The sequence below is a fragment of the Sorex araneus genome, chromosome 1 (assembly GCF_027595985.1).
Source record: "Sorex araneus isolate mSorAra2 chromosome 1, mSorAra2.pri, whole genome shotgun sequence".
In the NCBI taxonomy this organism is placed as follows: domain Eukaryota; kingdom Metazoa; phylum Chordata; class Mammalia; order Eulipotyphla; family Soricidae; genus Sorex; species Sorex araneus.
In genome coordinates, this window is record NC_073302.1 from 191314468 (window position 1) to 191339680 (window position 25213).

At 41.5% G+C, this 25213-nt stretch overlaps 1 protein-coding gene across 1 annotated transcript in view; it reads left to right on the plus strand.

Moving 5' to 3' along the window:
• The first annotated feature begins 1118 nt into the window (after positions 1-1118).
• Positions 1119-25213, plus strand: part of LOC101552690 (sulfotransferase 1C1) — a 64233-nt gene continuing 40138 nt past the window's right edge. Inside the window, exons 1-2 of the mRNA XM_055143430.1 lie at positions 1119-1290; positions 12423-12551. Of these exons, the coding sequence (XP_054999405.1) occupies positions 1119-1290; positions 12423-12551 (301 nt within the window). The remainder of the gene's footprint in view (positions 1291-12422; positions 12552-25213) is intronic.

Here is a 25213-nt window from a genome sequence, read left to right on the forward strand (position 1 = left end):
TAAAATGAAAAAGGCAATTGTAGGTTTTATCTTAATACTTTTAATAATTTAGGATTTTGGAAGGGTTGGTTTCCCAAAGAGTGCTTAAAGGGCATGACGCCTTTTCAATTCATACTCAATCTGGACATGGGGCCTGAGGTTTCTGTCTGTGGGTCTGATAACTTGAGGATGTGGTGTTCAGAAGCAAAATGGTCACTTCTTGATGGGACTGGAGGGGGGACATACAATATCAGGGATTAAACTTGGGTTCTTTTGAAATAAAAAAGTAATGCCAGTGAATTAAAATAAATAAAATAAACTTGGTCCTTGAGAATGCAGCAGCCCTTTGAACTGTCTGCTGAGGCCCTTAGTTACAATTTCAAAGAGCTGAAATAAAGTTATCCAACAACAGAACTGTTATTAAGTTCCAAAATAGTTTTGGTTGCTTCCTAAGGCAACCTTTTTTTTGGGGGGGGGGGTGGAGCTATTTATGGCCTCCTAGGCTGGGAGATGTTTACTCTAAGTCAAGAGATTTGGATAGGGCATGATATCTGGATATGTGGTGATACCTATATATGTTCTTATAATCCTTATGGGACTGTTTGATATTGGGCCAACAGGGGACTCATAAGTTAGTTAAGCCTCACCTGCTTCTGAAATTTCCGTTGCAGATCAATCATCCTACCACCCATGTTCCAAAACTGATTTGTATCCTACCAAAGGACAGATTCCGTTCTGGACTTCTCTAGCTGACCACCTTGGACAGGGGTCAGGGTCCTCTTCCCGTGCTCCACACGAGTCTCCAAATCTGTTGTTCCTCAGACCCTAGACCAATTCTAATAACAAATCCATGTCCAGCATTATTAAACACAGTCCCAGATTTGTTTTCCTTTTCAGCATTTATCTCCACCATAAATGTGTTGGATTATATCCTGAAATGAAACTATTGAAAATATGTCAGGCTCCCACAGTTCCTATTTTTTCTCACTTAAATTAACATAAAGCATAGAAATGAAATTCCAGCATGTGTCTTCTGTCTCAGGGAATGATTATTTTAAAAACAGAATGTCTCTTTTATAAAGTACAGAAATGATACAGCACACTTTTCTTTTAATGACAATTGACAGGAACACAGAAGGATGTCCTTAGAAAAGATAAAAGATCTCGACCTGGATGAAAAATACCTACAACCAGAAACTAAAGAAGTGAATGGGGTCCTCATGACCAAGATGATCAGTGATAATTGGGACAAAATATGGAACTTCCAAGCAAAGCCTGACGACCTCCTAATAGCAACTTATGCAAAGGCAGGTAGGTTTGAATCTAGCAACCGCTTTAGAGAAGCTGAGATACCTGGAGTTGGCCTCCTAATTTTAAAGGCAAGTTTTCACTTATACTGGCCCTAGAAAATGTGAAAACCAGACTTAAATGTGAACTCAGATCCCCTAGATCCAAAATGCTCATTTTGATTTAGGTCTCTGATAGAAAGATGGCCAGATTCTTTCATCATTAGTAGACCAAAAAAATTGCAAAATTATGTTAAACAATCAAATAATTTACATAGTACAGAAATTCTCATAGTAAATTGCCACATCCAACCTCTCCTAATTTTACTCTCTAATCTCTCCTAGAAGTGACTAGAGTTTCTTGCCCATATGATACTTCTGTAAGTGGAGACTTTCACACATCTTGAAGTCATGTACTTTAACAATAATTTAAAAATTACTGATGGGATTAAGTTCATGCTTATAACACCCTGGAAAGATCTGAGAAAGGGGAGGTGACATTTATTAGAATTAAGCAAAATAAAGCATTTGTGAGAGAAGGATTGAAAAAGAAAAGGGTATGGTTGGCGGATGCTGGGGTGAAGCACTAAAAAATATCCTAACCAGAGAAGATAGGCTCTTAATAAGTCCTTTGTATTACCTATATTTGTGATTTCAAAAAGTATAATCATGTGGAGTAAAAATATTTAGGCTGTAACCAGTTTGCAATCTCTCTGTGACTGTGTAATCTTTCAAAAAGAACTATAGATATTTATTACCAGAAAGATTTTGGGATTTAAACGTGTTGGTCACCACTGTCACTGTCATCCCGTTGCTCATCGATTTGTTCGTACGCACGGGTAGCTTGCCAGACTCTGCCGTGAGGGGTCCATATTCTCAGTAGCTTGCCGGGCTCTTCGAGAGGGGCGAAGGAATCGAACACGGGTTGGCTGCGTGAAAGGCGAAAGCCCAACCGCTGTGCTATCGCTCCAGTCCACCAAAACCTAAAATATACTTCAATTTTCTCTGGCTCAGACTTTGCTCCACTGTCTCACTCAAGCTCACTGTTCAGCATTTGCTTGCATGGACCATTTTAGAAAAGTAAAGTTCCTGTTGACAGATTTCAATTTCTAAAGAACAGTATTTACTGTGTGTTTTGTACTGCGGCCTTTTACTGCCTCGATCTCAGTAAATATTTATTTTGCACCAAAGAGCAGAAATTTGCTTTCAGCTCTCACTGAAAATCATGACATCAACCTCAAGATCTTATATACAATTTTCTCAAACTTTTAAAAAAATTATTTAAAAAAATTTTTTTTTAATTTTATGCTTTTTAATTGAGACACCATGAGAACAGTTACAGGGCTTTCAGGATCAAGTCTCAGTCATACAAATGATCAAACACCCATCCCTTCACCAGTGCACATGATCCACCACCAAGAACCCCAGAGACCCTCCCTCCCTCTCCCCCTCTGCCTGTGTGGCAGATGATTTTCAATTAACTCTCTCATTGCTATGATAGCATTAACTTTTTGACCAAAAACTCACTATCATTATTTGTAGTTTTCTTCCTGTTTTCAGACCTGTCAGAATGGCAACGTTAGATCATCTGTTTTCTATTGTTGATAACAATGAGCATATGATGCTGCATGGTCGTGAAATTGGCCGCCCAGTTTTGGGATTCTGGTATTAAGTCCAGAGGTATTTCTGCCAGCAGCCGCTGCATTCCAAGATTGGTGTGTGTGCCTCTGGGATCATGACTGTTCAGGAGCAGGGGAGCTGTTCATGGGAGGCCGCTGGGGTCTCATTTGGGCAGTAAACAGAGCCAGTTCTGCGCCCCTCTTCATCGTGAGATTCCCCATGCATCCCAACATTGCAAGCTCCTACCTCTCTGTCCAATTGGCACTAAACGGTGGTGGTCGCCATGCTGCCGAGAGGGGAAAAGGATGACGAAAAAAACATTTCCTTCCCGGGGCTGCATGAGACCGTAGGTTAGTTCAAAGTCCATGAGTGTAGCTGCCAGTAGCCTCTGAGTTTCTGTGCCTCTGGTATAATGGCCGATCAGGGGTGGCGGAGCCGTTCCTGAGTGTTTTCTTTGGATATTAGGAAAGGTCTCGTGGCTGTGTAAGTGGCCCAGTGGTTTGGAGAGATATCCCAGTCCCACAAACCAGAGCCATGTTAGTAGAAGCTCAGTGTTGCTGGGACTTCATCTGGAGAAGGCAGAGATTCTGCACCTTCTCCATCTGGCGCCCCGGTGTTGTTGGCCCAGTCTGGGGTCCAGAGCTTTCTCCAGCTTGCAGTGCTGCTGGCCTGGGTTCTTGCTGCTGACTGTTGCGGCAAAATGGTGCCAAGGGCGGGTTGAGGGTGTGACTTCTGGCAGCAGGGGCGGGCTGGAGACTGGGCTGGCGAAATTTTCTCAAACTCTTTTCCCAGCCTATTACTCCACCCTCCACCATAATTCAGCCCCCACCCCTCTCCCCCTTTTTTTCCTGGAGGGAAGCACATCCAGTGGTGTTGGGAGATATTCCTGACCTTAAGCTCAGGAGAAATCAATGGCAGTGCTCAGGGTAGCCTATGCAGTGCTGGGGATTAAATCAGAGTAGGTGGGATACACGGTAAGCTCTTTAACTTCTGTACTGTGTTCAGTTCCTTTTGTTAGGGTCTGGAGTCGACCACTCCTCAAGGTCAGAGAACAGAGCTGATAATACAAATCATACAGTGAAATTTATTGTTCCAGCTAGCTGGGGTCCAAGTATCTGCCTGGTGCAGTGGGTTTCAAGGACACGGAGCACTAAGTTCAGCAAGTTCTTATATTTTCATTTTGGCCAGTAAGCATTTCTCAACAAATTTCTATTACCTATCGAGTACATATTTTTGTTGTTGTTGTTTTGGCTCTACAACAAAACTATACTAATCAAAAATGCATGCTACTGGAACAAAGACAGACTCTCAGACCAGTGGATAGAATTGAGAGCCCATATAAAAATTCTCAAAAGTATAAACAGCTAATTTTTAACAGAGGTGCTAGATGTATGAAGTGAAACAGTAGAACCTCTTAAACAAATGGTATTGGGAAAACTGGTTCATCTCATGCAAAAATAAAAAAAATTAATTTAGACCCTATCTCTAAAACCAAGCTCCTGGAAAAAAGGGATGCAGAGCCTGGCTGTCTTCACCGGGGCATCTTGGAGGGGGTGGGTTGAGTGTCCCTGCCTGCCCTGAGCAGAGCTCCGGCAGCCAAAGACCTCCAGAACCCATCCACAGCCATGTTCAAGGACACTCTCCACACACTTGGACTAGCCTCACGCATGAAGGAACTGGCAGAGGAACCCAGGCTTGTGACCGGGCTGAGATCTCCAAGCTTGCTCAGATCGGGACTGGGTCCCTTCCGCCCAATCTCCCAGTTTTCAGTAGCTAGGTAGTCACACCCACAAATTGCCCCCAGCTCCGTGCCATCAACAGTCAACATCCAGAGACTATAAAACCAAACTCCTAGAAGCCTACTTCTCCCTCTAGGAGAAGCTGGCAAGCTACCAAGATTTTCCTGCCTGCATGAGAGAGCCTGGCAAGCTCCCCATGGTGTATTCATATACCAAGTACAGTAACAATGATTTGTCTCATTCTCTCGATCTTGAAAGAGCCTCTAATGCCACACCATTGGGAAGGACAAGTAAAGAGAAGCTGCTAAAATCTCAGGGTTAAGACAAATGGAGACATTACTGGGCTCACTTGAGCAAATCAACAATCAACAGCATGACAGTAACAGTGACAGTTTTGGCCCACAACATCCAGCCCACTTCCTGACAGTTACATTCTGGAGACCTAATCTCATTCCGGGGGCCTAGTTTTAACGACCATCTGTTTTTTCTGGTTTTCTTGTTCCTGGACGAGGCCTAAGTCACTCAAAGGCCACAAAGCCTGTCATGACAGTTCTCTGGCTAAGCGGATCCTAACAGTTTCTGCTGTCCCATAAACTCTACAAATGTGAAAATGTATCTTTCATTACCCTGGTTCCTAAGGTTTCTTCACTTTAGATGCTCTGGCTTCTTCATGCAGGTGGACATTCTAGTCCTGCTTTAGCTTCATCTAAAGCTATCATCTTAACTGAGCCTTACTGGACCCTTCTATTGTAATTTTGTTTTATTCTGTAAATTCTTGTTGCTCTATGCAGGTCTTTAGGACTTTTCCTACATGCTGATCTTCTTATCAAAGAATATGGATAATAAAAACCTGCTTTGAGTGTGAGCCAGTGAAACACCAAAATATTCTGAGATAGTTAGCACAATATAGCTTTATTTCTGTCTCTCTTTGTTTTAGGGGCTGGGTTTTTGTCACAAAAGTCATAAAATCCCAAGTATCAAAAATTAAAAAGTAGTTTAGAGATTATCATTTAGACTGTAATGTTGACTTCACTGACCATAAGAGACTTTATTCCTTTTTTAACCTTCTGTCCCATAATTCTCATGCATAGTTTCTGATTCTATAATCCAATTATTGAAGTTAGAGCCATGGCATCCACATTCCAAACAGCAATAAAGAGATAGGAAATAAATGATAATATCATATTTCTACCCTTTAAAGGTCCATTCAGCCTCCAGAAAAATGTTTAAAGGGACAATTTTGAGACAACTAGATATATGCAGAGCTAAATATTGAAGATTGGTTTATTCAAGAGACAAGGAAATAATAAATATTAACTTGGCAATGAGTAGTTTTTGCTATGCATTATCTAATCCAGGTGATTGCAAGTTTGTTAGGCTAAGAGCACTGGTTAATTCATCCTTGTATCTCCCTCTATTCATTTGGTTCAATATTCATTCAATATTCAATAATAAAGCCCTATGCTTGATGATACCTGAAAAGATAACAAAAGGACAAGTCCCTACTCTCAACTGACTCTCACTCTACAAGAAGACAGGTCTGTGAACTTTGAACTTTGAGGATGCACACCATTTTCAGAGGAGAGGCACTGTCTCATTGCTATTACATGGAAATACCATCAACTCTAGGTTTCACATGGGGAAAATTTTCATCCTTACTATAATGTAGCTGAAATCACAAGGAAGATGATTCTACCCATTTATCAACAAATGAAAATTTAGTTTAATATGTCAATAATACAGAAAATAGAATTTAATATAACATTTAAAATTTTTAATATATTTTTAATTAATTTATTTTTAAATTAGTGAATCACCGTGAGGGTACAGTTACAGATTTATATATTTTTGTGCTCATGTTTCCCTCATACAAAGTTCGAGAACCCATCCCTTGACCAGTGCCCATTCTCTACCACAAATAAACCCTTCCCTCGCATGGCCTCCAACCACATTTAACTTGGTGTTTCCTTCTCTATCTGAGTTGCTCTCTCCCCAGAATGTGAGGCCAGCTTCCAAGCCATGGAGTCAACCCCCTGGTACTTATTTCTACAATTCTTGGGTGTTAGTCTCCCACACTGTTATTCTATATACCATAGATGAGTGCAATCTTTCTATGTCTGTCTCTATCTTTCTGACTCATTTCAACTTTCCATGCTGATCCACTTATATACAAAATTCATGATCTCCTTTTTTCTAACAGCTGCATAGTATTCCATTGTATAGATGTACCAAAGTTTCCTCAACCAGTCATCCATTCTAGGGCATTTGGGTTTTTTCCAGATTCTGGCTATTGTAAACAGTGCCGCGATGAACATATAAGTGCAGATGTCGTTTCGACTATACTTTTTTGCCTCTCTGGGATATATTCCCAGCAGTGGTATTGCTGGGTCAAATGGGAGCTCAATTTCTAATTTTTTGAGAATTGTCCATATTGTTTTCCAAAAGGGCTGAACTAGTTGACATTCCCACCAGTTCTGTAGAAGGGTCCCTTTCTCCCCACATCCTCTCCAACAGCGGTTGCTATTGTTCTTTTGGATGTGTGCTAGTCTCTGTGGTGTGAGGTGGTATCTCATGGTTGTTTTGATCTGCATCTCTCTGACCATTAGTGATGTAGAGCACTTTTTCATGTGCCTTTTGGCCATTCGTATTTCTTCCTTGGTAAAGTTTCTGTTCATTTCTTCGCCCCATTTTTTGATGGGGTTGGATGTTTTCTTCTTGTAGAGATCAACCAGTGCTTTATATACCATTGATATCAACCCCTATCTGATGGGTATTGGGTAAATATCCTTTCCCATTCTGTGGATAGTCTTTGTATTCTGGTCACTGTATCTTTTGCGGTGCAGAAACTTTTTAGTTTAATGTAGTCCCATTTGTTGATCTCTGTTTTTACTAGATTGCTTAGTTCCGTGTCATCTTTGAAGATACCTTTATCTTCAATATCGTGGAGGGTTTTGCCGAACTTGTCTTCAATATACCTTATGGTTTGTGGTCTGATGTTGAGGTCTTTAATCCATTTTGATCTGACTTTTGTGCATGGTGTCAGGAAAGGTCTAAGCCCATTATTTTGCATGTGGTTGTCCAGTTGTGCCAGCACCGTTTGTTAAAGAGGATTTCCTTGCTCCACTTCACATCTCTTGCTCCCTTATCAAAGATTAGATGATCATACATTTGGGGTTGTGTGTAGGGATATTCCACCCAGTTCCATTGGTCTACGGCTCTGCCTTTGTTCCAGTACCATGCTGTTTTAATTGTTACCGCTTTGCAGTAAAGTTTTAGGTGGGGAGGGTGATGCCTCCCATCATCTTTTTCCCAAGAATTGTTTTAGCTATCCGTGGGCATTTGTTGTTCCATATGAATTTTAGGATTGTTTGATCAGTTTCTTTGAAGAATGTCATGGGTATCCTTATAGGGATCACGTTGAATCTGTATAATGCTTTGAGGAGTATTGTCATTTTGACAATATTGATTCTCCCTATCCATGAGCAGGGATGTTTCCATTTCCTCATGTCCTCTTTTATTTCATGGAGTAGCATTTTATAGTTTTCTTTGTAGAGGTCTTTTACTTCCTTGGTTAACCTGATTCTGAGGTACTTGATTTTCTGGGGCACGATTGTGAATGGGATTGCTTTTTTCATGTCCCTTTCCTCTGCCTCATTGTTTGTGTATAGGAAGGCCATGGATTTTTGGGTATTGATTTTGTAGCCTGCAACTGTACTGTATAAATCTATTGTTTCTAAGAGTTTCTTAGTAGAGGCTTTGGGCTTCTCTAGATATAGTATCATATCATCTGCGAATAGTGAGAGTTTGATTTCTTCCTTTCCTATCTGGATACCCTTAATCTCTTTTTTTATCTAACAGCTATTGCAAGTACTTCCAGTACTATATTGAAGAGAAGTAGTGAGAGTGGGCATCCTTGTCTTGTGCCTGATTTTAGAGAAAAGGCCCTTAGTTTTTCCCCATTGAGAATAATGCTTGCCGAAGGCTTATGGTAGATGGCTTTGAGGAAAGTTCCTCCGAAACCCATTTTGGTGAGGGTTTTCATCATGAACGGATGCTGGATCTTGTCAAATTCTTCCTAGGCATCTATTGATATGATCATATGGTTTTTATCTTTACTTTTGTTGATATGATGGATTACGTTGATTGATTTCCGGATGTTAAACCATCCTTGCATCCCTGGGATGAATCCCACTTGGTCATGGTGTATGATCTTTTTGATGAGTTGTTGGATCCTATTTGCTAACATTTTGTTGAGGATCTTCGCATCGGTGTTCATCAGGCATATTGGTCTATAATTTTCTTTCTTAGTGGTGTCTTTGTTTGCTTTTGGTATTAGGGAGGTGTGTGCTTCATAGAAACTGTTTGGGAGAGTTCCTGTGTTTTCAATTTCCTGGAAAAGCTTGAGGAGAACTGGCAACAGGTCTTCTTTAAATGTTTGGAAGAATTCACCAGTGAATACATCTGGACCTGGGCTTTTGTTTTTGGGGAGATTTTTGATTACAGTTTCAATTTCCTTAATATTAATGGATCTATTGAGGCATTCCAAGTCCTCTTTATTCAGTCTTGGGAGATTGTAGGAATCAAGAAATTCATCCATTTCTTTTAGGTTCTCTTGTTTTGGGGCGTATAGACTTTCAAAGTAGTCTCTGACGATCTTTTGAATTTCGTTGGTTTCTGTTGTGATGTCCCCCTTTTCATTCCTGATTCAGTTTATTAGGGTTCTCTCTCTCTCTTTCTTTGTGAGTCTTGCTAGCGGTTTATCAATCTTATTTATTTTCTCAAAGAACCAGCTCTTGGTTTCATTGACCTTTCGGATTGTTTTCCGGGTTTCCATGTCATTAATTTCTGCTCTAATTTTTATTATTTCTTTCCCTCGGTCTGGTTTGGGTTCTTTTTTCTGGTCCTTTTCTAAAGCCTTGAGCTGTGAAGTCAAGATATCTATGTAGACCCTTTCTTACTTCCTAAGGAATGCCTGGAGAGGTATAAAGTCTCCCCTTAACACAGCTTTAGCTGGGTCCCATAGGTTTTGGTAGCTTGTGTCTTCATTCTCATTTGTTTTGAGGTATCTCTTTATTTCTTCCTTGATTTCCTTCCTGACCCACTTATTGTTCAACACTGAGCTGTTTAATTCCCAGGTGTTTGATTTGGTTCTCCGTGTCTGTGTGTGGTTAGCTTCTATCTTCAGAGCATCGTGGTCTGAAAAGATGGTTGATACAATTTCTATTTTTCCGATTCTATTGAGGTATTTTCTGGGGCCCAGTACATGGTCTATTTTGGAAAATGTTCCGTGTGCACTGGAAAAGAATGTGTATTCTTTCTTTTTGGGGTGTACAGCCCTGTATAGGTCTATTAGGCCTCTCTCTTCAATTTCTTCTTTCAGGGTCAGTGTTTCCTTGCTGAGTTTTGTTCCTGTCGATCTATCCAGAGGTGATAAGGCGGTATTGAAGTCTCCGACTACTATTGTGCTGTTAGCGATGTCCTCCTTAAAGTCTGCTAGGAGTTGTTTTAAATATTTTGCCGGTCTCTCATTAGGTGCATATACGTTTAAGAGTGTGATTTCTTCCTGTTGCACATATCCCTTGATAAATAGAAGTGACCTTCGTTGTCCCTCCTAATCTTTTTCAACCTGAAATCTATGTTGTCGGATACTAGTATTGCCACCCCAGATTTTTTGAGGGAGTTGTTTGCTTGCAGGATTGTTTTCCACCCTTTGACTTTGAGTCTATGTTTGCCCTGACTGTTCAGGTATGTTTCTTGCAGGCAACAGAATGTTGGGTTTAGTTTCCGAATCCATTTTGCCACTGTATGTCTCTTAATTGGTGCATTTAGGCCATTGACATTGAGAGAGATTATTGTGATGGGGTTTTGTGTCATCTTTCTGTGGGTTTTTTTGTTCTTGTGGGGCTCTTCCTTGACTTACAATAGCCCCTTTAGTCCTTCTTTTATTTATTTATTTGTTTATTTATTTATATATTTACTTTTTTGCTTTTGGGGTCAAACCTGGCGATGCACAGGGGTTACTCCTGGCTCTGCACTCAGGAACCACCCCTGTCCGTGCTCAGGGGACCATATGGGATGCTGGGAATCGAACCCGGGTCAGCCACCCACGTCAAGGCAAATGCCCTACCCGCTGTGCTATTGCTCCAGTCCCCTAGTCCTTCTTTTAAGTTTGGTTTTGAGTCTATGAAGTTCCTGAGCTGTTGTTTATCTGAGAAATAGTGTATGGTTCCTTTGAGTTTGACTGAGAGTTTAGCCGGATAAAGTATTCTTGGTGAGGTGTTCATTTTGTTGAATTTTTTCACTATGTCCCACCATTGTCTTCGAGTTCAGAGGATTTCCTCCGATAGGTCAGCTGTAAATCTGAGGGGTGCTCCTTTGTATGTGATTTCCTTCTTTGACCTTGCTGCTTGCAGAATTGTGTCTCTATCCATAGCATCCGTCATTCTGACTATAATGTGCCTTGGAGTCTTTTTATTCGGGTCTCTTTTTGCTGGTACTGTTTGGACTCCTTGGATCTGGATGCCTGCCTTCTTTAGCTCTGGGAATTTTTTAGCAATGATGTCTTTGACTGTGTTTTTTTCATTGGGATTACTTCCCTGTTCTTCTGGTACTCCAATGATTCTTATGTTGCTCCTTTTGAAATCATCCCCAAGGACTCTGATTCTCTCTATAGCCATTTTGAGTTGTTTTGCCATTATTTGTTGTTGTCTGTAAGCTTTCTGCAGCTCATCTTCAAGGTCGCTGATTCTGTCTTCGGCTGTAGTCATTCTACTGTTGAGGGCTTCTAGTGAGATTTTTATTTCATCTACCGATTCCTTTATCTGTGTGACTTCTGTTCGCAGTTTTGTGACATCTGTTCATAGCTTTGAAATTTCTGATCTCATTTCTTCTTGCATTTTCTTGGTTGACTGTTCCAAATCATCATTCATCTCCTCCCTTAATTTATTGGATGTGTGTTCCATGGTTCCTTTGAGTACATCGACTCTCTTCAAGATTTCTTCTCTGAATTCTTTTTCTGAGAAGTCCAGTATGTGGTAGACCCTGTGGAGATTTCTGGAATCTTTTCTTCATCTTCTCTTTGTGGAGGGGATTTTTCACGGTTTCTTCATATTGTTATGGAAGTCTAGAGTTTTAGCCTTCTAGTAGTCTATCCCTATTCTCTCTTTCTTCGGGGGGTGGGGGCGGGTGGGTGGGATTCTGTTTGTGCTAAGTTGATGATGGTGGCTTTGTTCCAATTCCAGAATACTTCCTTATTTTCAGGCTCTCCTCTTGGTTTATGTGGGGCCTTTAGTGATGACTTAAGGCTATGCTGTCTTTATGAGGAGTTTGTGCAGATTCTATTGTTCACTGACAGCTTTTGTGGAGTTCAAGTCAGCTAAAGAACTATTTTGTAAAAAATGATTTAGATGGCCAGGGTGATTTTCAAAGAAATAGGTTATAAATTATATAATGTAAGAAAAATTACAACTGCAGCCGCATAAGCAGTTGCCACTCTGGCAAGTGGCCACGCCCCCTTTGAGGCCACGCCCCCTGAACTACAGGCCATGCCCCCTGTAATCTCTTGGGGCACAGGGCGGGGTAGTACTGTCCCTCGGGTCGGTAGGCGGAGTCCCGATCCTCTTTGTGAGTACCTGATTGGGAGTTAGGGCATTACAGAGGAGCAGGGAGGTGTGTCCATGCAGCGCAGGGAGTTGGGGGGGGGATTCCAGGGGAGTCCCCGAAGCCCGGGAACCGATGGGAGAGTGTCGAATTTAATTTTACTTTAAGTGGAGAAATTTAGAGTAACTTTTGCTTCTAGGTACCACCTGGACACAAGAGATTGTAGATATGATCCAAAATGATGGAGATGTGCAGAAATGCCAGAGGGCTAACACCTTTGATAGGCATCCTTTCATTGAATGGACTCTCCCGCCACCCCTCAATTCGGGTAAGTTTGTAACCACTGATCTTGTTCCATTTGAAGAGAATTATTTCTACAATCAGGTTTCTAGGTAATATTTCCAAAAGGAATTTAGGAAGATTCAGAGCAACACATCTCTCCAACTTTAGAGAGTAAAGTCTTTGGGAAATGAAGACTCCAAACTCCTTTCAATATATTATAAAATATATTATCCTCTGTGTGTATGTGTGTGTGTGTACACCATCAGACTAAAATTTCTCATGTTGAAAGTTTGAGTGACTATTAATGTTAACAGTGAAAGGAGAAATCCTAGTGTTAAGAGTCATTGTGTCATTGTGCTAGTGTGTCACAGATTGTCTTTAACATGTTGAAGTTGCTAGCACTGCAATTTGTGTTTCTTTCCATCTACGGGCTCCAGTAATAGTGCTCCACTTTGTTGAATGGAATTTTAGCAACAATAAGCATTCTGTTGGTACAATCTATCTGATGTGTTACCAAGTGGTATGTGCTAGAGTCAATGTCTTAAATTAATTTTTTCCTATAACCTGTCAGAGAATCAAGGCTAATTATATAGAGCATGATCAATACAAAACTATGCTTCAAGCCAAGGATATTAATGTCAAACTTCACTAGCACTCTTTTTTTTTTTTTTTGCTTTTTTGGTCACACCCAGCGATGCTCAGGGGTTACTCCTGGCTTTGCACTCAGGAATTACTCCTGGCGGTGCTTGGGGGACCATATGGGATGCCGGGGATCGAACCCGGGTCGGCCGCGTGCAAGGCAAACGCCCTACCCGCTGTGCTATCGCTCCGGCTCCACTAGCACTCTTTTTAAAATTTTTTATTTTATAAGGTACTTCACAATATTTGATTACATTTAATATTCAAACACCAATCCCACCACCATTACACCTTCCCACCACCAAACTTGGAATCTTTCCCTCCCAAGCCCCAATCTCTGTCCCAAAGCATAACAGAAATAATATGTTTTGTATTGTCTGTTATGAAAAACCACTGAGAATGCTCTAAAGAAGTATTCATAGAGGAAACAGTGTGAAATTGTGCTATTTTGGCAGTGGCCATTAAGACATTCTTTAGGACATCACTGACATGTTGTTAAGGGTTGAGTGATGTGAGCTTTTGTGTATATATATATGAAAATATGTATATATGCATATATATTTCCCTCTATGATTTGTTGCCTACTATTTGCACCACATCAAATGTGGGATGGTACATATGGAGAATGGGTAGCAAGTGTCTGATGAGGTGTCACAGGGCTGCAAATGGAGTCATGCGGTTCAGGAATACATTCACGCACACCTGAGTGAGGCTTGGTCTGAGCGTGTGGGGAATGGCCTTGAGCATTGTGGCAGTTGGGTTGTGGAGGTTTTTAGCTGCCAAGGCTGGGTACCTTGGGGTGGGGAGGGCTCTCACCACCTGGGGCGCCCTGAGTGAAACAGCCTGGCGTGGAGTCCGGTGGCATGGCTATGGCCAGTGTCATGTTGCTCTTTTCTGGGAGAAAAAGCTGTGTATCTGGACGGTGGCCATTGACATGATTATCTGGAGCTGGCAGGAGGTGGCTTATGGGCATGACCCCTGGATCACCGGAGACTGGGGGAAATGGTCACAAAATCTCTGCTCCTGGTCCCGTTGAGCCCAGAGTCCAGGGTCACAAAGCTTCACATTACCTGGGATTGGACAGACTTCACTCATGCGTTCACCAGCACTCTTGAAAATTATAATTTTTGCAATTGAAAAGATGGTAAAGAGGCGAGTCTTTGGAGCTGAACAGTCCAATATGCTGGTTTGTATTCTCATCTGGGTGATCTTAAACAATTTGTCAAAATTTTCAAAATATAATGTCTCCTCACTTTAAAATAATGCTCCATCTTTGATTCAATTATTCCCATACTATTTGTTGAATAGCTTTTCTCCTTTGCATTGCCTTGATCCCATGTTTAAACTCAATTCATCAATTTTTGTGGGTATACTTGGATTATCGATTTTGCTCCTTTCCATTATATGTCTAACTTAGGTAAAAACACACTATTCAATTACTATTATAGTTTTATTATAAGTTTTGAGATTAATTCCTCTCTTTTTTTAAAAGCTGCTTTATCCCAATATAAAATATTTTTTTGTGTGTCTGCTAAGGGGCATGGTTGGGAGACGGAGTGAGAAACTGAAGACAATGGTGGAGGGGAGGCTCACTGATGGTGGGATTGCTGTTGGAACACTGAATGCGTGAAAACTTTGAAAATCATGGTATTAAATTTAAAGAAAATAAAAGTTGTTTTATTTTTTCAGAATCATTATATATATACATATATGTGAATCAGAATATTATTTTTCTATTAAGCAAATAATATCCTTCTTATACTTCTTCCATAATGAAATGAATCATTATATTTGGAGAAATCTATTTCCCTAATAAAACAAAATTTTCTAATTAATGAATGTGGTATATCCAATTATTTTAAACTTCTGTACTTTTTCATCATGTTTGGGACTTTCATTATTTAGGTCTGACAACTTTTGAATTTTAGCCACTTATATATGTAATTTAAATATTAAAATCTGTAATTATTATTTATTCTTTAAAAATAATCTTTTGGGCCAGAGAGGTAGTAGGCAGGTAGGACACTTGCCTTACATAAGGCCAAGTTAGATTTGATCTCTGCCATCACATAGAGCCCTGCCAGGAGTGATCTCTGAGCATAGATATAGGAGTAGTAAGACCTGAACACTGCTATGTGGAGCCTAAAAATCACCCCATTCTCCCCAATCTTTATTGAGAAACTGTGATTTACAATACTGTTAATTATGGTTATGGGCATAATTAACACCATTCCAACACCACACCATACCTGTCACCAGAGTACCCACTTCCCTCCAACAGTGTTCCCAAAGCGCCTCCCATTCAACAATCTCTTGTCCATGTAAAGGCATTTCTGTGAGTCAACTCTCTAGTTTTGTTGCTTTTGGCCATTTGTTACTCCCATGCTGTGTGGTTTTTCTGTATCTTTTCCTTTCTGACTTAGTTCATTCAGCATGGAACTCTAGTTCCAATTGCAATGGCAAATTGCATGATTTTCCCCTTTCTATAGCTGCGTATATTTCATTATGTTTGTGTGCGTGTGTGTGCGTGTGTGTGTATGTGTGTTTGCGTGCATACATACATCACCTGTCAAAACTTTTTTTTTTCTTTTTGGGTCACATTCGGCCATGCACAGGGGTTACTCCTGGCTCTGCACTCAGAAATTACTCCTGGAGGTGCTTGGGGTGCTGGGATGCTGGGAATATGAGATTTTGGAATGCTGGGAATATGGGATGCTGGGAATCAAACCCGGGTCGGCCGTGTGCAAAGCAAAACGCCCTACCCACTATGCTATTGCTCCAGCCCCATGTATCAAAACTTTTTGATTTCTTCATTTGGTGCATTTCCGTATCAGATATTTTACTGAGCATTGCAATGAACACAGGAATGCATAGATACCCTTTTGAACTAATGTTTTTTGTGTTTCGGGAATAGATTCCAAGAAGTGGTATCACTGAGTTGTATGGGAGCTCTATGCTTACCTTTTGAGACTCTTCGTACCTCTCTCCAGACTTTTCAATATATGCCTGGAGTCTGCCCCTGGGATGCGCTGGGCTTTCAGAGACACGTGGGCTCCCAAAGAGAAGCCGCGGCCTCGGCCCGGCAGGAGGAGGAGGAGCCAAGTCGGCCTGCGGATGGACAGACACTGGCCCTGATAGACACCGACCCATATGGACGCCGGGCAGTGGCCAGCATGTCCTGGCACTGGAGGTGCAGACCTGACACGTTCCGTGAAATGGCCAAAGAAACGAAGATGGTCAGTAGGGCAGAGCTTGGCCATTGGTGACTGGCAGGCGCAGGGAGGGCTTGCGGGAGCCGTGGTGAGTATCATCCTGGCACTGAGGCAGTCAACAGGGGGGCAGGCGCTGGGATGGATGACCTGTCGGCTGCCCCCATCTCCACCTGAGCTTTCCGCAGGCTGCTTGACCTCTCCACGAAGTGCCAAAACAAGAGGGGAACGATCCACACAGGCAACTGTGCCCATCTGGCGGTCTCTGTGCGTCGTGCAGTGCTAGTGCGGGCCGGTGCCTTTCTGGGGGGCATCCGCGTTCCGCCCACTCAGAACTGCGACTGCTACGCCCTGTCGGCTGGAGGCCCAGCCCTTGTGCGTCCCATCAGCGGGAGGCCCATGCCTGAATGCGCTCTGTCTGCGGGAAGCCCATCCTTGTGTGGTGCTCAATCTGTGGGAAGTCCACCCCGTGTGCACTTCGTGGGGCAGAAGCCCACCCCATGGAGCTTGACCTCATCGCATGTGCTGCAAACAGCCTTCTTCACCATCCTGTGTTGCATCGGCCAGCAAGATGAGTCAGGCAATTGACTGTAAATTCCTTCAGCGTTTCGAAAATTATTTTTAACTTAAAAAAAGGGGCCGGAGTGATAGTACTGCGGGAAGGGCGTCCCCAGCATCCCATATGGTCCCCTAAGCACAGCCAGGAGTAATTCCTGAGTGCAGAGCCAGTAATAACCCCTGAGCATTGCTGGGTGAGACCCAAAAAGCAAACAAACAAAAAAAATTAAAAAATGGAGAACAACTATTTTGATTAGCTAGGGTGTTGTTTTTCGAAAGTCAGCTGAAGGGCTATGAGGTGATGAGGCAGCTGCAGCAAAGGCCGCTCCACGCACTGAACCTCTAGAGTGCGATTTTTGTCACTTTTGTTATGCAAGTTTTTTTCCCTTTTTGTTTGTTTTGATAGACTTTAAACTCGGAGGTTCCAAGGAATGAATATCATTGTTTTTATTCTGGATAAAATTCTTTTTTTTTAAAATTTATTTATTTTTTATTAATGAATCACTGTGAGGGTACAGTTACAGATTTATACGTTTTTGTGCTCATGTTTCCCCCATACAAAGTTCGAGGACCCATCCCTTTACCAGTGCCCATTCTCCACCACCAGTAAACCCAGCGTCCCTCCCACCCTCCCCAGTCCCATCTTCCCCCACCCCACACTGCCACTATGGCAGGGTATTCCCTTTTGTTCTCTCTCTCTGATTAGGTGTTGTGGTTTGCAATAAAGGTGTTGAGTGGCCATTGTGTTCAGTCTCTAGTCTACATTCGGCACGTGTCACCCTTCCCCCGTATGACCTCCGACCACATTTTACTTGTCATCTTATTCATCGATTTGCTTGAGCGGGCACCAGTAATGTCTCTATTTGTCCCTGTCGCGTGCTAGTGTAGCCCAATGGTGTCTGCTGGCTCCAGGAACACGAAGAGCCTCAAAAAGTTTATTCAAGGTCTTGGTGAAGAAGTCTGACCATCTTGTAAGTGGGTGGCCATGGGTTCTTTTGACGTACCGTGGAATCCAGTCGGTAATAGCTCTAGTCCAGTGGTTGTCTCTGAACCGCATTATGTGTCCGGCCCATCTGATTTTTGATGCCTTGGCAAATGAGACAGACTGTATATATTTTTTAAAAAATGTTATAACTTTTAATTAACTCATCAGTTTAATTGCAGACATTTAATATTCTAACACCAGTCCCACCACCGTTACACCTCATTACATTATTTCCAATTTTCCCAGCTACTCCTTTAGCCGGCCCCCATACATTACAGTCTCTCAGTAATTTATTTTATATTGTTTGTTATACATCACTGTCACTGTCATCCCGTTAATCGTCAATTTTCTCAAGCGGCCCAGTAACATCTTCATTCATCCTAGCCCTGAGATTTTAGCAGCCTCTCTTTACTCGTCTTTCCCAATGGTGCCGCATTAGAGGCTTGCTAAAAGGATGATCAAAAATGTCTCCTTAGGGGGCTGGAGAGATAGCACAGCGGGTAGGGCGTTTGCCTTGCACGCGGCCGACCCGGGTTCAAATCCCAGCATCCCATATGGTCCCCTGAGCACGGCCAAGGGTAATTCCTGAGTGCAGAGCCAGGAGTAACCCCTGTGCATCTCCAGGTGTGACCCAAAAAGCAAAAAAAAAAAAAAAAACCCAAAAATGTCTCCTTAGAAGAAAGTTAGTGAAGATTGATGTATCTCATCATAAAGCCATTAAGCCCTTGTATAAGAGATTACTAAGATGTTATTTCAGGTTAAGTCTTCTGTGTTCATATTTTGTTAGTCAGGATTGGTTTCCTTCTACATTATGTTCCATCCAATCTGGTGTGCCTCTCCTGGTTTATCAGTGTTGTAGAGTTTGGATGTCATTTGCATTCACGGCCATGTGCTCCAGAAAGTCCAAAAGTTTTAATGGGGTGTAGAGCTGGAGTTAAATTTTCAATGGGACAGTGGCTTTGGATGTGTACTTCAGGGCTTTCAGAAGTACAGGAGATGGGGGAAGATAATCCATTCTTGATTCCGTGAAACCTTTGAGATTTCAGTCACAAACCTTCATCTATGAATTCTTCAAACAGATTCATTTCAGGATGAGGCTTATCTAAGCAGTGGAGTCCCCCCGAGAGCATGGTGGTGGTTGTGGAGCACAGAGGTTTTCAGCTGCCAGGGCTCTGTTTCGGAGGGTGCTGGATTCACCTGTCCCCTCTGCGGTGCCACTCAGCCATCAACAGTGGCAATTCTGCCACTTGTTGATCTTTATCAAGATTTATTAGTCTCTGGATCATGGCCAGTGGTTAAGCTTACTTTTAGATTTTATGATTTTGTTATTCGGTCTAGGAATTTCTAAATTTCCCTGAATATTTTATTTCTTGTTGCCATCTCATCTTTTTAGCACTGTCCCTTGTTTGGCCAGCAGAATGGAACAAGAGCAGTTCCTTGCAGTGCTGAAGTAGTTCTGAGTGTCTTAACTGGGATGCTCATCTTTCCTTCCCAGTTTTCTCTTACCTCACACAAGGCTGAAGGATGGCACCTTAGCTTTATGGGACGAAGTTAGATGTGAGTCATTTTCCTCTAGCATTTTAGTTGGGACCATTCCATTCCTTTCAGTTCCTATTTGCGTCTAGATTCTGTTAGCAACGATTAGTTTTAAGGCTTAGAAACTAAGCAGATAAGGGGAAATATTTCAGCTTAAAGCTGACTTCCTGTCACTTGTACTGAAAGTGAGCGACAGGAGAATCTCTCTGAAAGGAAACTGACAGGCTGCCCCCAAGCCTTCTTCCAATCATCCTGTCTGCAGAACTACTGGACCTTGTATCGTTGCATCAAATCCAACCACATGAATCTATTTATTCTGTTCACAAATAGAGATTCTTTTGGGATGTTGAAGGTTGGTAGCTCCCTCTGGGGAAGACAGTACTGGGGAGCTACGCAGACCTTGGGGAGTTGAGTTGTCTTAGACAAGGAGGTTTTGAAACCATATGAGCATCTGAATGGCAGTACAATTCCTCAGATGAATGAACACAAAATCCATGTTTAAGTTCCAGTTGTGGAAGTCACTAACCATGGCCAGTTTCGGTACATTCTCTCATTCAGTCATAGAACAGCCTTCTGTGGTTGACCTGAGGAAACGGAGGCTCTGAAGAGTTAGTAAAATTGTCCTAAGTTATGGAGATCATGGTGGGGACAGAACAAGAACTAAGATCAACCTTAAATACAGCAAGTAACCATTCTTTCCCTTCCTGTGAATCTTGGATCTATTTTTTCAATAGACACCATCAAAATCTCCTCCTCATCTTGTCTACATGTACTCTTGAAAGAAAACTATATAGAGCTTTGGTGCAGTTAGAATCTGGTAACGTGAGAGTTAATCCCTATCATTTAGCTTAAGAATTCAGGGACCAGAGAGATTATACAGTGGGTAGGGCTCTTATCTCACATGCAGCTGACCTGGATAAAATTCTTGATGGTGTACCTCCCCCTCTCCTCCAACTGTGGCACCCCCCCCAGCCCCTACCAATTGACTTAGAAGTTGAAATGTTAAGACTGAAAAAAACTGGAAGCAGTGCTTTGATGAAAATTACAAGAGAAAAAAAATGAGTTTGGGCCACACCAGGCAGTGTTCAGGGTGTATTACTGGTTCTGCACTTGGGGATCACTTCTGGCAGGTTCAGGGGACTGTGTGGGGTGCCAGAGATCAAACCTGAATCAGCTTTATGAAAGGCAAGAGCCCTCCTCACTGGACTAACACTCCACCCAAGCCGACTTTGAATTTGCTTTTTGAGTGGTATGAGATATGATCCTAATTTCTTATTTTTATAGGTGGAAACTCTGTTTTTCCAGCACCATTTAAGTGAATTTCACTGTTCTACTTTGTCTACTTAGCTACTTTGCAATAGGTTAATTGCCTGTACCTCTGGGAGTGTTAACTGCCAAGAATGTTCCATTGATTTGTGGGTCTATCTGTATACCAATGCAGTTTTTATTACTATAGCTTAGTAGCACAATTCAAAATTTGGAAACAGTGACTCCTATCTTCTTTGTTTTTATTAACATTACTTTGGTAGAATTTTATGGTTCTAAACAGATTTTTAATAGAATTTGTTCCAAGTTCCATGTTCTTGAAGAACACCATTGGAATTTTGATGGGTGTTGTATTCAATCTGTATTGTGCTTTGAGTAGGAAGAACATTTGCACAATATTTATTCTTTCAATCCGAGAATAGGGAATGCATTTCCATTTCCTATTGTTTTCTATTTCTTTCATCATGCATTTATAGTTTTCATGGTATAAGTCCTTTACCTCCTTTGTTAGTTGATTCCTAGCTCTTGTATGTTTTGGGAGAACATTTTTTATGTTTTTTTAAATCTTTTTATTGAACCACTGTGAGATATATAGTTACAAAATTGCTCATGATTGAGTTTCAGTCATACTATGTTCCACCATCCATTTCTTCACCAATGCACATATCCTGCAACCAATGTTCCCAGTTTCCCTCCTTCTTTCCTGCCCACCCCAGAAACTTACCTCTATGGCAGGCGTTCTCTCTCTCTCTCTCTCTCTCTCTCTCTCTCTCTCTCTCTCTCTCTCTCTCTCTCTCTCTCTCTCTCTCTCTCCCCCTACTCTCCCTCTGACCTACTCTCCCTATGATTTTCCTTTTAGGCACTGTGGTTAGCAGTACTGTTACTGAAAGAGTGTGATGCATTTCACTTTATCTCCTTTTAGGACTCAGTTTTTGTCCAGAGTGATAATTTCCAGCTATCATTGTGGGACGGTATTTTGAAAGAGGTGGTTGTCATTTAATTTTCTTCTAGCTCATACAAAAATGTCACAGATTTTTGTGTTTTAATTTGGTAATCTGATGTTTTTCTCTATTGTAATGTTTCTAAGAAATTTTGGTGGAGCCTTAAGAATTTTCAGTGTTTGCTATGTCATCTGCAGGTAGTGATGGTTTAACTTCATTTCCAATTTCTTTCTCTTTGGTATCTTTTTCTTGTCTGATTGCTATGGCAAGGACTTCCAAAACTATGTTGAGTTAGAGTGGTGAAAGTGTACATCCTTGACTTGTACCTGATCTCAGTGAAAATGTTTTTAGTTTTTTTTCACCATTAAATACTAAATTGGCTGTGGGCTTGTTGTAGATGACCATTACAATCTTCCTTCTCTTCCTAAATTTTGGAAATTAAAAAAATTATTATTTTTCAAAGTAAACAGAAAGTAAAATGAAACTTATCAGTTACAAGGTGGGGGGTGGGGGGGCGGGATGGGAGGTGTGTGTGTTTTTTTTTTTTTTTGGTGGTGGTATATGGGTGCTGGTGAAGGGATGGTTGTTTCAGCATTGTATAACTGAGACCTAAGCCTGAAAGCATTGTAATCTTCCACATGGTGATTTAATAAAATGAAAATTTTTTTGGGGGGTCACACCCAGCGATGCTCAGGGGTTACTCCTGGCTTTGCACTCAGGAATTACTCCTGGCGGTGCTTGGGGGACCATATGGGATGCCGGGGATTGAACCCGGGTCGGCTGCGTGCAAGGCAAACGCCCTACCCTCTGTGCTATCGTTCCGGCCCAATAAAATAAAATTTTTATTTAAAAAATTATTTTTTTTCTAATAAGTTTTATTGGATCACTGTGAGATACAAACTTGCATGATTATGTTTCAGTCATACAATGCTCAAGCACCCATCCCTCCACTAGTGCACATTTTCCACCACCATTGTTCCTAATGTCCTTCCCACCACCTGTACCTCATCCCACTCCCTGCCTCTGTGGCAGGTACAATCCTTCTTACTTTCTCTCTAATTTTGGGTGTTATGATTTGAAATACAGATACTAAGAGGCCATCATGTTTGGTCCTTGGTCTACTTTCAGCACATATCTCCCGTCCCAGGAGATCCTTCCAATCATCACTTACTTACTGATTCCTTCTCCATTCCAACTGCCTTTTTTCACCATCACATGGGATAGGTTCCAAACCGTGGTGTGATCTTCCTGACCATTATCTCTACTGTCCTTAGTGTTAGTCTCATGGAAATTATTTTTTGTATTATCAGTGGGTATTCACTCTTGTCAATAGCCTTCTTCACGTCAATTGATACAACTACTCAGTTCATTGAGATTTTGTTGAGGATCTTAGCATCAATTTTCATAAGGGATAGTGGTCTAGAATAGTCATTTCTTGTAATACATCTATCTACTTTTGGTATTAAAGTAAAATTGGCTTCATAAAAGCCATTAGGAAGGATATCTATTTCCTCAATATTTTGGAAAAGATTGAGCAGTACGAGCATTACATCTTTGAATACTCACGAGTGAACCCATCTGGACCTAATATTTTGTTGTTGGGTATATTTTTAATAACTTTTATTTTCCATACTCAGGATTGGCCTCTTCAGGTTTTCTTTTTCTTTTTCTTTTTTGATTTTTTTTTTTTATTAAATCACCATGAAAAAAGTCACAAAGCTTTCAGGTTTAAGTATCAGTCATACAATGATCAAACCCCCATCCCTTCACCAGTGGACATGTTCCACGACCAAGAACCCCAGTATACCTCTCATCCCACCCCACTCCTCACTTGTGTGACTAATGATCTTCACTTTACTCTCTATATACTTTGATTACATTCAATATTTCAACAGAAAACTCACTATTATTATTTGGAATTTTCCCCCAACAATCAAACCTGCTGAAAAGGCATCATTTGATAATTTATTTTACATTGCTGAGAATGAAGAGTATATGAGGTTGCGTGGCCACAACAGCGGCCATGCTTTTTTGAATTTCTGGTATTTTAGTAATTAAGTCCAGAGAAATTTCTGCCAGAAGTTGCGTCACTGCAAGCTCGTACCTCTGGTTACTGGGCTCTATCAGATGGCGGTTGCTACACTGCATCCACCACCGCAGAAAGGAAAAGCAGAGAGAAAAACTTTTCCCTTCCCGGGCAGCAGGGGGTTGCAGCTCAGTTCACAGTCTAGAGGCATTTCTGTAAGAAGCCACTGGGTGCCGAAATTAGTTAGTAGGCCTCCGGGATCATGGTCTTTTAGGAGCAGAGGAGCCATTTGTGTGCAGCCGCTCCGGGTCTCGTCTGGGCGGAAAGCGCCCAATGGGTCGAGTTGTAGGGGGTCCCTTTCCAGGCATGGATCCCTTGACTTCCCAGCAGCTACTCCCCCTCTATCCTCAAATGGTTGAATGAAATGTCCAGTCAGTATGTCTAAAATAAAATGTCAGAGACCATTGAGCAAACTAATTGCCAGCCAGCCTGGGATAGAGATGAATCAGAACATGCTGTTCCACTCTATCTAGGATGTGTGTGGGAATCTCCCCCTGAAAGGTGTTCATCCATTGTTCCCCCTTTCTCTTACAGTGAATCTGATGGCAATAGAGTGAGTCTCCTCCCTGCAGAGGCTCCAGGAGCTACTGGTTTCCTTTGTTTGTCTTGTATTTTCATATGGCTCCGCGGACTCATCCTCCCGCTAGGGGCATCCTCCTTCCCTCTCCAGCTCACAGCGGGAGAGGCTGGGAGGACTGCCATGCTTGGCTCTCTTGTTGTTTCCATGTACTCAACGTGTCAGAAAGACCATCTCTCATCCTATTATTTGAATTTTCTCTTTTTTCTTTGTGAATATAGCTCAGGTTTATCAATTTTGTTTATTACTTCAAAAACTGACCCTTGTATTGTTTCTCTGTGCTCTATATCATTGATTTCTTTTCTATTTTTAATTAACACTTGCATTCTACTTACTGTGGGGTTCATTTGTTGTTGTTGTTTTTTTTATAATTTCTCTAACTATGAAGCTAGGTTGTTGATTTGAGGTTTTTAAAAATTTCTTATGTGAACAAACACAAATAGCTATGAATTTTCCACTTTGTATTGCTTTTGCTGTGATCCATTGATTCTGATAGCTCATATCTACATTTGCGTTTGTTTTGAGGAATTTCTTTGTGTCTTCTTTGATTTCCCTCTTGATCTAGTTGTTATTTAACAATGTTTTTCAATTTCCAAATATTTAATCTTTTCCAAATTTTCTACTTTTCTTGTTCTTTCTTTTTTTGGGGGATGGGGGGGTTGGCATACCTGGTGATGCTCAGGAGTTACTCCTGGCTCTGCACTCAGTAATTATCCTAGAGGCTATGTTCTGGGAACCATATGGGCTGCTGGTGATCAAACCCGAAACAGCCATATGTAAGGAAGTGCCCTACACGCTGTACTATCTCTCTGGCCCCTCAATTTTTTTATTAGTTTATTTTTAATTAGAGAGTCAACGTGAGGGTACAGTTACAGATTTATACATTTTTGTGCTCATGTTTCCCCCATACA